Raw genomic sequence first — 13,838 nt, 5'->3', positions numbered from 1 at the left:
CCTTAATAAAATTCAGAGAATTGGAAATAGAAAATAAACATACGATTGAGGCAATACGTGGAAGAAACGTTCCTGGAAAAAGGGCCGTGAGCTTGCCCGCTGTCCGTTATGAGGAGATCAAATGAAGTGCTAATCTAAACGAAACAGTACAGATTGCCTGTCCGCGTCCGTTACAGAGAATGTCCGCTACACAGAAGCTGCAAACACGTTAAAACCAATGGAGGTGAGTTGGGGAATTTGAAATTTTTTTTTTTTTTTATTTAATTTTTTCCTCGCAACCTGCTTTCTGCTGGGGCTCGTCAGGGTAGCACAGCGCATCCTCTCTCTTTCTCTCTCTCCAGTGTGTGTGTGTTTTTTTTTTCTCCTTCTTCTTCTTCTTCCCTCTCTCCTTGCATTTTATCCTGGAATGGGACTTCTCTGGGCCAGGGAGGTCCCCGTCCTCTCTTCCCCTCTTTGTCTTTGATTGCTTACTTTTCCTCTCAGGGAAATTCTTTCTTCAGCGAGGAGGCAAGCTGGTAGTAAGTGAGGCCTTGCCTTCCCACAGCTAGGGACGAGTACCTGGAAGCGGTCATCAAGAGGATTGCTGCTTCCTGGTAGCCAAAAGACCAAAACAAAACACTAAATTACAGAACACACATCTAAGCTTACGAACACTTGTTTATTTTTTCTTTCCTATCTTTCTCCCATGTGGGATGAAAAACTCCCCCCAAATCCATTTCCTATATCCTCACCCCACGTGGTATTTTCCTGTGTAGGTTGAATTTTTTTTTTTTTTTTTACAGTACATGCACATGGCCTTATTTTAACAATGTAAAAACTGAACAGAGCAATGAGGTGAAGATGAACCCGTGTTCTAGATGCCGCCCAAACACAAAACACAAAAAAAAAAAAAAGGAAAAAAAGTCCATTATGGATGAGGTGGTTGTAATTTAGTGATCATTGAGTGTATATGTTTACTATTTGTTTAGTCTGTAATTTCTTTGTTACCTCAGGCTAATCTGTATAAAATCCCTTGGCCATATGGCTGTGAAGGGTTTTGCATTGCCATTCAGTTTACCAAAAGTGTGTAATAAGGAAATCAAAGTGCTCGCGCGTGTGCACACACACACACACACACACACTAAAAATTCTTCAGTCTACAGTGAAGAAATGTATGTATGAAGTTGCTGTTTCAACTGTTCAGTGTTGCTATTTGAAAAGTATTTTCAGAATGCTCATTTAGCCCAGAGTTTTTTAAACTATAGTCCACTAACTCCCATGGGTCAGCAGACCACAGTTTAAGAAATGCTGCAGAGACATTTCAGGGAGTCCTTAAATAATGCTTGAAATTTCTTATAAATATTCATAAAATGAAAAAAAATTTACATTTCATTTAGGATTTATACACAAAAAAAAAAAAAAAAAGAAGAAGCAACTCCATACAATTCTTGCATTCTGCAATGGGGAAAATCACATGTATAGCACAAAGTTCCTAACTGCCTGACAGAGCATGCTATCTGCATGTTATTTAAAAGTTGATCTAGAATATCTCCTTGAGCCTTTAGTCAAAAGTTGAAAGCTTTGAAAATTAAAGAAATTAATGCCACCCTATTTTGAATTCCATGAATTGCAAATTTAATAGAAGCAGTAATTTTTTTTTATTAGTTAAATTTAAAAAAATGCCCACATCCACACAAATCTTGCATTCCACAATAGTGTAGAAATGCATAAACCCTTAAGCTGCAGGGTAGATCAGTGACCAACAGAGTAAAATATTTGATGTTAAAAATTTTATCCATGTGTCTGTTGGCAAAATTTGAAGACCTCTGAGAACTGAGGAAATTAAGCCTTAGTCAAGCTTTGAGAATTAAAAAAATTAGCAATGCTTTTTTTTTTAATTTAATGCATTTTAAATTTACTAGAGACAGTATTTTTCCCCCCTAATAAAAATGTGAGATACTATGCCTTATTGTGATCTGAATAAACCTGTTTTTTTTTTGTGAGAACAGTACCATACCACTTACATTGTGTTAGCACTTTTTGGAAACTTTTTTTTTTTTTTTTTTAGATGCTTTTCATTTCTGCACTTAGGAAAAGATTTGCATTAGAAACTAATTGATTACTTTTTAGGGCCTCCTGCAAAGAAACAAAAACTGTATACTCATCATCACCTTCAAGACCAAGAGCTTTCAACAGTTAACAGGATGGATACCTAAGTCAATGTAAGATTTATTTATTGTTTATATTGTCAGTAGTGCATTACAGCTCTGTATAATTTTTAAAAACATTTTTATTTTCTATTTGTAACATACAGTAGAATGTCAGTTATCTGGAATAATTTGAAAGGCTGATTTTTCTTCTTTTTTTTTTTATTAATGGTAGTATTTGAGATGTGTTTATTATTCTACAAGGGTATTTCTGTTTTTTTTTTTTTTTGTTTTTTTTTTACATCGTATATCTGGTGAAATGTTGGATTAGGACTAGTGTGTTTTCTTGGCAACCATGAGTGATGGTTTAGTCATTCACTTCTGTGAACCCAAATTTCCATTACATATTTTGTTCTCTTCATTTTATATTTTGTTTAGCATCAGTTTTGGTAAAAATAATATCAGCCCAAAACTGTGCCATTTATTATTTTTCTCAGTTTTTTTTATGATTAACTGTTAACGAAAAGAAACAGCACTGAAATGGACAGAAAACGATAAGAAAGCAATATAATCAAATTTATATTATTAAGGAACTTGAGAGATTTTGCAGCAAAAAAAAAAGTTCACAACAAACAAAACAAAAAACATTCGAACATTGTTTTAAAAAATTACTTTAGAATTTTTTCCACATAAAATTTGCAGTAAAATACCTATCCGAATATGCATGCATGTGTAAATTGCGAATTTTTAAGTTATTATTATTTTTTTTAAATTAGATAAATTCGTTTTTTTTTTTTTTTTTTCACACTATTTGAATTTTTTTTTTTCACCTTAATATATTATAACAGTATTTAATTTTACCTTATGTTCGTTTATCCAGAAGAGGTCTGACATTAATTATTCCAGATAAATGACTTTTCTCTCCTTCCTGATTAAAAAGAAGTGATAACTGCTTTTTTAGAATAAGTTATTTTGGCTGATACCGCATAAGCTTGCTTTCTTGCATCATATGCCTCTGCTAATGCTAATAGCGTTCAGAAATAATTTTCTTTTATTTTAGCTTAACTTTTCATATAAGCATTAATAGTAAGGAACAAGAAAAACTATGCTGCATTGTTTAGAAAACAGCTTATTGTTCCTGATGGTTTTAGAAATAATTGCACATTTCCACCCTGATAACAAATCAAGGTTGCAACCTCCCTTTGTATTCTGACAGTAATCATAATGACATCACAACTTGCTCAAGAAATGTGAGAAAGAATGCCAAAAATTCATAGTGTGTTTTTGGAATCATATAGAAATGACTCCATTGGAGCAAAAGTAGGCAAATTCCACATTTTCGAATTTCAAATGCAACTTGATGTGAAAGTGAACAGTGGTGGTGGGAAATATCTATGCTATATGTATAGTGTTAAATCACTAGCAGTTACTGGCCCTGAGTGGCAAGCATTTTATATGACTGAGCAATATTTGTGTGCTTCAGCCGTGATTTTCTAGAGATTGCATTTTACTTCTTTTAAGAAGGTAAGAACAGAAAGCTATCTTTATATATTTTTTAATAGTTTAGTTATTAATGCTTACTAATCTTTGCTATATTGTGCAGGTGCTATTCCTGCCTCTCCTCTATGAGTCTAGTAATCTGAGTGAAAAGAGATCACTTTGGTCAAAGGGAGTTTCAATGGATCAAGTTACTCTTCTCAGAATAGAGATGAATGGCTTTGACACATCACTGGATAATAACAATAATCTCTCCTGATGAAAGAGTATAACATACTCCTTTTATTCTCACCTGAAAAGAGATAATAGTGACTAATACTCTGCATACACATATGCCTTGATAGTTAAGAAGCAACAGTCCATGACGATGATGATGCAAGCAGAGAATCATTCCATCTAATGTAACCACTGACCTATGTGGTTACTGACCTATGGGTAAGAGCACTTATTTTGGCCAAAACCAAAATAAGTGCTTCCTTCTGGCCATACAGTCGGTCTGAATGAGAGTGTGAAAGGAAAGCTATTGATAAGATGTTACAGTCTCATTTGTAACATCTTATCAATGTTGAAATGGAAATTGAAAATGGATGAATTACACTTGCTCATACTATTCATTTTCCTGGACCTTATATTGGATAAAGAAGTTAAATATACCTCAATGTGTCTCGTCCATCTTATGAAGTGCCTACTGACACACCCGACTACATCTCTATAGGGCTCGTATAATGTCATGCTTAGACTATGGATCTCCAGTGAAGGTGAAGTACTCTGCAGCAGTTAAACACTGTTCAACACAGTACTCTTAGAATTGCCCTGGGTGCTTTCAGAACTTTCCAAATTAAGTTTCTATGTGGCATTAATGGGGGGGTCATTATTATTTGATAATGACTTCTCCCTTTTAAATGTGGAAACCAACACCTTTTTCCACATTTTTTGCCATAAATCTTTCTCTCTGCTCCACTCAGCCCCCCACCCTCCCTAAAATCACTTGGAACTCATTTTTCCTGTGATAACCTTGTTACTTAGTGGGAGACCATGTCTTCCTTTGAGGTTATACTGGTGGCCATGGTGGAATGCAGAATATACAGCAGTGAAAAAGGCTGAAAATGAAACCCTTGAGTTATGTTCTGTTACATCTAATCACATATCCTTTAAAAGTTCATATGTGAAACCACATCATTTTAACAGTTGGATCCAAAAGGAATCATCAATCCATATTTACATCCTTTATTACCCAGTTGACCAGAACTAAGGCAGTCTGGAGGGTCTGGCTGGAAGTAAAGAGAAGAATAAATTTAGGATGCATAGCATTCGAGAAATATAGTCGCATACTGAGGAGCAATATCCCAATTTGTCTGAAATGTAAAATAATGAACCAATATAATACTCCCTACTGTGACTTATGGAAGTGAAGAATGGAATGAATTATATTAAGAATGAGACTGTTGGATAAAAAGAAAAACACGTGGATTAGACAACAAACTTAAGTAATGGACATTCTTATGAAAACTAAAGAACTGAAATGGACTTGGGCAGGACACATAGCTCGAAAACATGGTGAGACATGGACCATGAAAATAACAGAATGGTACCCAAGAGGAGCTAAAAGAGAACCTGGAAGACAATGGAGATGGACAGATGAAATTCTAGAGTTTGTGGGCAGTAAATGGATGGCCATTGCACAAAACAGAAGGAACTGGAAAGTTGCTGGAGTGGCCATCTGCAGTGGATTGAAAATGGTTGATAATGATGAAGGCAGTCTGAGGCAAAATCCAGAAAATGAAGGAAAAATATACGCAATATGAAGGTGCGTATATTTTTCCTTCATTTTCTGGATCATGGAATATAACAGATGCACTGTTGCATTTTCTACTGCAGTAGGCAATGATCTTGGGAAAGCATTTTCTGACATTTCCTCAACATCTTAATACCCCAGAATTCCTGATCCCGAAGCAGAAATATGAAAAATGAACACTTATTTTCACATTAGAGAGTTTTTATCCATTTACATAAAAGAATTAAAAGCAGCTATCTCTTACTAAGGCAAGTACTGTTGGACAAATGATATCCATTATGAAATGATTAAACACCTTTGACCAAAATCTGTGTTGCAGAATCTTCTGTTGAGAAGCAGTTTCTGGACTCTTGGCATACAGCACTGTCATTGCCTTTGCTGAGCCAGGAAAGGATCTTAAAGCACCAGCTAACTATTGTTTCAATTCGCTGTTTGTTCATAATCTTGGAGAGAATGGTCCAAGTTTGCCTTATATGGTATTTGGAAGCAAATGAACTTCTCTCCAGAGTGTAGTGCACTTCCAAAGAGGAGACAAATGAAGTAGCTGCCACACAGAATGACGCTACAGAGGAAAAACAGGATGCCAATGACACTAAAAAATGTGGAGTCCACCCCCATGGACCCTATGCTGCCCGAAGGTCCTGTTCTGGACTAGATGCTGGTCCTCCAGGTGCAGCTTGAAAACAAGCTGAAGGAATCCTCTAGCAGAATAACCACTGCCCTCAGAGGAGAAATTGTGACCATCTGGACCAAGCTGGAAACAATTCTACAGAAGGTCCACGTAGAAGCGGTAACAAATAAGGCCACATTGGAGCCCTATATGGAATGCGGCCTCCATAGCCAAGTGGTCAGGAGCGGGAGTGCAGTAGCACACACTCTTTGAGTATACTGGGGTTCAAGCCCCTGACTGCTGAATACGGTCGATCTGCCAACCCGCACTGGACCAGCGTGGCAGATTACGGTCCATTTCCCTCAGCATGAATTGTTGAGGAGGCTTCCATCCTGCAGCGGGTTAATAATGGCTGCACTTCACTTTTTTTTTTTATGGAATGTGGGGCAAAACAAATGCCCCAGCGGGCACCCACTTATGCAGAAACACTGAGGAAACTTACAGATGTACAGACCAAAAGTCAACCGGTCCAAAGAAAAACCCTTCTGCCCACACCCAACATAGTGGTTGTACGACCAGTGAGGAAAGAAGAAAGTCATAGAGAACTTGAAAGAGGACTTCAGTGCTACTAGAATCAAAGCTATCCGAAAAACCAGGAACCCCGGAATAGTTATTGAAATTGCAACCAAAGAAGAACAGCAGATGATAACAAACCCAAAGATCTTCGCCCTAGGCCTTACCGCAGAGGTCCCCAAAAGAAAAGAGCCATCTGTAATCATTTTTGATATTGACCAGAACATGACATCTGAAAGTCTAAGGGAAGAGATATACAGGAAAAACGTCCGAAACAAATTACCTGACAAGGATGAAAAACAGCTGTTATACCCAAGTACAGAACAAAATCTAGAAATGGTGGAAACTGCAACTGGGTGGTAGAGCTGAACCCCGAAGCATGCCAGATCCTACGAATGCAAAACACAATATACATAGAGTGGACCAGTCATAGATTTAGAGAACGTGTGGAGGTACCAAGGTGCTTCCGATGCTGCAAGTACGGCCACACAACACACACACACCTGTGACCAAAAAGAAGCAATATGTGGCCACTGCTTTGAAATGGACCACAATTACAACAGCTGCCCAAATAAATAAAAAGATCCCATCTGCACATCCCTGAGGTTAGATCATGCCCATTCCACACGCAACACAAACTACCCAACCTACCAGAAAGCTAAGAGTTCATACCAGTCACAAATCAATTATGGGGATACACCATAAGAAATTTAATAACGGAATCCTAGTGGTGCACCAAATAAATGCTCAGCGGGCCAGAGCAGTGGCCAACCAAGTATGGCAAAGTGCTGATGAGGCTAATGCAGATGTTATCCTGATACAGGAGCCCTACACTCACACAGGACAAGTCAGGGGCTACCTGCTCTGATATAAAATTGTACAATGCAACGAAGACACTCCGAGGGCGGCGGTGGTAGTACGGAACCCGGATAACCACAACTCTGCACGCCATGGGCAGCATGTGCCCATATTATTAGCCCTGTTGGCAGCCTGTATATGATCTCGCTGTACTGCAGACCTGGAATAGAAACAGGTTTAGCTATCACTTACCTATAAACAGTGCAAGAAATCCTAGCAGGACAAAGGCTTAATCGGCACCGATGTAAACTGCCACTCCCCTTTCTGGCACAGCACTACACCGGACCGGCGAAGTACCAGGAATGGACAGAGGCTTGAGGAGTTCCTAGCAAATTCTGTCTTTATTGTAAAGAATCAACCCTTCAATCTACCGACATACTGCAACACCCTATGATAATCACGCTACCACAAGAAACATAGAAGCTCATGTGACCGATTGGACTGTGCAAAATGCCTGGACCACATCGAATCACCGCACAATCACCTTCAATATCAAGAGAATGATGCTAAGACTAACAAATGGCAAATACATGGCGAGCAGGTTCGCCATCAAAAAGGCAAACTGGGAGCTCTTTTGAGAACAATTGATCCGCAAAGCACAAGCACAGGAGGAAGTGACTGGATGGGAGAGTGCCAGGATGGAAAACGTGGACAGGATGCAGGAGAAAGTCACCCAGATTATAACCACTGCAGCGGAAATGTCGATGAAAAGGAAGACACCCTCCGTAGGAGCCATGCTGTGGTGGACCCCGGAATTACAAAGACTACGAAAGCAAGTTCAAATAAAAAGAAAAGAATACCAGAAGGTGCAGAGAACCTGGCCACCGGCAGAGGTAACCTATCTAAGACATCATTGCCAACAGTTACGCAATGCCTATACTGAAAAAATAAAGAAAAATAAGAAAGCCTCCTGGGAGCGACTAGTCTCTGCGACCAGAAATGAGGACCCCTGGGGGGTATACAAAATAACCACAAATAAGCTCCCCAGGGGGAAATAACGACGGTAAATAGTAAACAAAAACACCTCAAGGATCCCTCACTACAACATGGGATGATTCAATTAATATCATTCTAGAACCCTCAGACAACCACAGTGACAAGCAGGAAGAAATCTCCCAAGCGAACGAGGCATACACATCCCAACAAATGGAGCTGCCCTTCACCATGGAGGAACTACAAAATGCTGCGGCACAGATGCGAAATGGGAAATGCCCAGGACCAGACCTCCTGGAGCCGGAGCTGATCAGAAAGGCTGTGGAACACATACCTAGCCTCCTGCTCAAATTATTAAACTGCTGTCTGCAAGCAGGGAAATTCCCGACCACCCGGAAAACCACAAATCTTGAAACTCATCCTGAAGAACCCTAACAAGCCACCAGAACAACCAGATTCCTACCGACTGATAGCTTTACTGACTACCCTGAGTAAACTATACGAAAGGCTGTTGCATAAAAGAATTATGAGCCACTACAAAGCCGCAAACCTAGAATCACCAAAACAATATGGATTCAAACCTGGATTATCAACCATAGAAGCAATCCAAAACTTTATATTCAAAGCAACGCAGTGCGACAGGAAGTACTTCCTAGTCATCGCAGTGGATTTCGCCGGGGCGTTCGACATCCTGTGGTGGCCGAGTGTCCTCGGTCGGCTCCGGGAGGCAGTGCTCCCAACAAACCATTACAAATGTATAGAGGATTACCTGACTGAAGAATTGAGGTGGTAACACCTTTTCGAAAAGTGGCTCGATGGGTCCGCAGGGGCTGCCCCCAGGGCTCGGTTGTGGGGCCACTCCTGTGGAACATTGTCTTTGATGACTTCCTGGTTCAGGACTTGGGCGAAGTGAACTGCCAGGCCTTTGCTGACGATTTGGTCCTTGTGGTGGAGGCAGACTCCAGATCGGACCTGGAGACTCATGCAAACCAAGCAATACAGGTGTTTCAGGATTGGGCAAAGCTACACATGTTGTAGATCTCACCCACGAAGACGAACTCTGTTCTACTGAAAGGAGTGCTTGACATCCACAGACCACCGCAAATAAAAGCAGGAGCAACCATCAAACTTGCAAAACAAATACGATAATTAGGAATTACAATCAACAGTAATTTATCCTTCACCACTCACATCATCCATCTGAAAGAAAAACTAAGGAATTATGCAGCATTAATAGCAAGAGTCTCACTCAGGGACTGGGGATTAAACAGAAAAACCCTGTCGCTGTATTACAAAGCAATTTTCATCCCAGCCATTACTTACGGATCCCCGATATGGTGCAAAAAAAGCAGGAACAGTAGTAATAAAAGACACCTGGACACAATCCAGCATAGCCTTATGCTCATCACCTTTCGTGCATGCAGAACAGTGAGCACGCATGCCCTCCAGGTCTTGACAGGAGTCCTCCCACTGGACCTGGAGTGACTTGCTACAGTCTGATGTATCACCTGTCTAAGGGAACACCCACTACAATCTATGGACTCACCCTGGAACCAAACAACAATCGCAAAGCAAAGCATAGAATCGTGGCTCACCTGCTATAGCTGGCAGGACAGATGGACAGCATCAAACAAAGTTAAGTGATTCATATCACGGTTGATTGATTTCTCCATTACTTTAGAAAGAGTAGAAGTAATTGAAATGGGACGATAATTGGATGGGAGGGATTTGTCACTCTTTAAAGGAACTGGCTGGATATGAGCAAATTTCCAAGCAGAAGGCAAAACGCCTTTGGAATAAGAAAGTGAAAAAAGGCAGCAAAGAATAGGAGTAAGTTCAGGAGCACAGGTTTTAAGAACAAGTGGAGAAATACCATCAGGACCTGGAGCTTTCTTAGCATCAAGATTCGTCAAAATCCTTCTGACGGAAGACCACAGGAGGCATTGAATGGAGCGTGTTGGGAATGGTGGAAGGTGTTTTCCAAGATCATTAATAAGAGTTTGAACAAAAATGGGATGCTAGCAAGTCAGCTTTATCCTTGGCTGAAATGACAACAGAACCATCTGGTTTGGACAGAGGCGGGCAAAAGTTGCGGTCAATAGCTTTGGCAATGGACCAGAATGCTCGGCTACCATTAGGGCAAGAAGAAAGTTTTCTACTCTTAGCCTGTTCAAACTCTAGTTTGGACTGATTAATAACTGCTTTACAATTGTTGCGAGCTTTGGTGTAGGCAGAAAATGAAACTGAAGAAACAAGCCAATTACAATATGCAAGATTCTTTCTTGAACAGCCTTAGTACATTTATTGGAAAACCAAGGTATAGATAAAGGACGAGTTTTTAAAGTGGAGTGTGGGATAAAGGATTCCATTCTTGCAATAATAATTTCACTGACGCTGACATTAGAAGTTTTGAAACAGTAATCTGACCAAGGAAAAGAAGAAAAGAAATCTCGCAGGTCATCCCATTTTGCATTCTTGTAATGCCAAACAACACGATGTTGGGAATAGCCATGAGATAAAGGCTCCATTGGAAAAGAGACAGTCAGCAAGTTGTGATCTGAAGTGCCTAAAGGACCTCTCACTTCGACCATGTACTTAGAAGGGTTTTTTGTGAGAAAAACATCAAGCGTATTGGCTGTATGATTAGGATTGTCCAGTATTCTTGTAGGTAAATGAACAATCTGTGCAAGGTCATTAGTAATTGCAAAAGCCTCAGCATCTCGACCAGCTGGGTCAGTGTGACTAGAAAACGGAAACCAGCTGGAGTTGTGAACAATAAAATCACCAAGAAAAATTACCTCACTGTTAGGAAAGTGGGACTGGAGAAAGTCAAGTTGCAAAGAGAGGAAGTCAAAGAGCTTCAAGTGATTAGTGGAGTTTGGAGAACGGTAGAGACAAAGCAGATGAATTTTACACAATGAGGTAGAGAGATTTTAAGCCAGAGAAGATCAAAGAGAGTAGATTCCAAATTGCCAAGTCTCTGACAGGAAATATCAGAATGCACAAGTACCACCTTTGAGGCAAAAGGAATCATACAGCGAATAATTTGGGCATCTGAGATGAGCAGTAGTTGAATCAACCGATAACTGAGATTCTGTCAGAAAAAGTACATGGGGTTTGGCAGACTGCAAGTGGAAATGGACATTGTTAAGATTAGAATTGAGACCACATATATTTGTGAAATGAATTAGGAAGTGCTTGGAGGTTTAGATCTTTTCCGAGATAAGCTTGCTCTATTAGTTTCACAATTCATGGTGTATTCAATAGTAAGAAAAAGTGGGTGGACGTGCTGTATGAAGTAATGAAATTTTTGAATATGGCGTACACGTGGTAAGAACATACCCAGCTCCTTGACATAATGTGGCCTCGACAATGCTCCCCGCATACACACTACTCAGACTCCCTCGAGTCACTATCTGGCAGAGTAGAGGTAGCAACATTATACACTGGCTGATCCGGAAACCTCCTAGAGAGTTACCAATAACCAATAGGTTCAGTCCAGTGTACTAACTAGGTGGCCGGCCTGCAAACACCGTTTTAGAGCTGTACCCTCGAAATGTAAGGAATATTGGATCTTGCCACAATGTTCACCATAACCTCAAAAGTCATCAATCATATTGCATGATGGAAGAGATAGGGAAGGGTTGACCAGAACTTAGCTCTAGAGACTAAACATGGGTTCCACCACTTCAAGCCTCCAATAAGCAAAGTGGTGGTAATGCACCAGTTGATGAAAGTCATCTACCACCTAGTACTACCTGGTAACATAGAGGGGTGGCATTCCTCCGCCACACCTCAACCCCCGCTTATGTTGGTTCACACCTGGGTAGTCACCCACCATGTACTTGTGTATGGAAGTTATACCCAGGATTACTAACAGTCCCTCCATCGTGAAGGTGCAAGCAGAGGATTTGGCTGTCGCAGACCGTCCGAACTTCGCCGAAATTGGGTCCACTTGACTTGAGTGTCACCCGAATATCAGTTCCATCAGCGTTTTAGACTCCCACGTAGTAAGTGCAGCTTGTCTGGCATATCTGAGAGAATGTCTGAACAACCTCAAGGACCAGTTCTGACAGATGGAAGTTTGTTCCAACAGTCTACCTGCTGGCTAAATGCAAATTTCTGCACATCTAGTCTACAATTGTCTTTCCTCAATCTGAATTTGTCCCCTCAGATGACTAACATGGGCAAGAGGAAGAATCCCATCAGCATTGAGCTTGCTCAAACCATCCAAGGCCTTATACACCTCGCAGGTGCCTAGTCTCCAGACACTGTAATTTGCAAAACTTTCTTCGTAAGAGCAACCCCTTGTTCCATTCACTAATCTTGTTGCCCTTCTCTGTACTCGTTCCAACAGCTCTACATCCTTCTTAAAATGAGGCCTCCAGACTTGTATACAGTACTTAAGGTGTGGCATGACCATCACCTGTAATTTGAATTTGTTCCTGAGTTCTGGAATTCTTTAAAACAGTGAAAATTCCACCTTCATTCATTTTACTAACCCTTCTCAGAGCCTTATAAATCTCAATCAGGTCTTCTCTAGGGTGCCTGGTTGCCAAGCTCTCTAGGGTGCCTGGTTGCCCTTTTACCGATCTCACCAAGCAAGTTGCCTGTCTTTAGATCCTTTCAAAAAGCTCAGTCTTTTTTCAGATGAGAACTCCATACTTGAATACAGTATTCCAAATCTGGTCTTACATTTGCCTTATACGGTGGGACTATGACTTCCATTTCCTACAGGATAATGTTCAATCCTGATAGGACTCCATGGGCTTTCCTGGCTGCCTGTTTACAGTGCTCAGAAAACTTCATATTTGCTCATATTATAACTCCCAGTCCCTTTCTTCCTACTCTTTTTAATTCAACCCTACTAACTGTATAATTTATTTTAAGGTTACTATTCTTCAAGTGTAAGACCTTGCATTTCACTGCATTAACATATTGGCCATATATGTCCGACACCCTCTGTTTCAGTGGGAGCTGCATCAGCTGTATAGCACTGACAATTGTTAGAAATTTACATTACTTTTGAAAAGTATGGCCTCTGGTGATACATGTAATGAAATTTGCAGGGTGCTATGAGAAAAAAAATAAGCAAGTAACTGCTCATCATTTAAAAATTCTTTATTATAAGAATTTTACAATTACAAAATTATATAGATTTATGGTGTTGTCCAAGACACTCTAAACACATGAAAGGCTGACAAATACAGTCTGGGCAATGAGTAGAAACTCTTTTTCCCCCTTTCTGCTGGCAACTGATCTTCCTTCAGACTCAATTTTGCATAACAAAAAACGTTCCAACTTTCTTGTTGTTTGTGTCGAATTTTGTAGTTAGCATATGAGTATTACCACATTTTGGCTTTTCACGTTTCTGTTTTCATTCTATATTTAGTAAATCTGTAACTATCTCTTCCCAAAAGCGTTTTATTTTTATACTTTTTCACGT

At 40.0% G+C, this 13,838-nt stretch overlaps 1 protein-coding gene across 3 annotated transcripts in view; it reads left to right on the top strand.

Moving 5' to 3' along the window:
• LOC150084420 (NPC intracellular cholesterol transporter 1-like) overlaps positions 1 to 13,838 on the top strand; it is a 466,919-nt gene that overhangs the window by 437,114 nt on the left and 15,967 nt on the right. For all 3 annotated transcript variants that reach the window (XM_090376058.1, XM_090376057.1, XM_090376056.1), the window contains one exon: positions 2,110 to 2,201. In XM_090376058.1, the coding sequence (XP_090232184.1) occupies positions 2,110 to 2,195 (86 nt within the window). In that variant the 3' untranslated portion in view covers positions 2,196 to 2,201. The remainder of the gene's footprint in view (positions 1 to 2,109; positions 2,202 to 13,838) is intronic.

This window comes from Mastigoproctus giganteus, chromosome 6, assembly GCF_048544385.1.
Source record: "Mastigoproctus giganteus isolate SK-2022 chromosome 6, ASM4854438v1, whole genome shotgun sequence".
Lineage (NCBI taxonomy): Eukaryota > Metazoa > Arthropoda > Arachnida > Uropygi > Thelyphonidae > Mastigoproctus > Mastigoproctus giganteus.
Note: the sequence above shows the minus strand (reverse complement) of the source record. Positions and strands in the feature narration are given on the sequence as shown.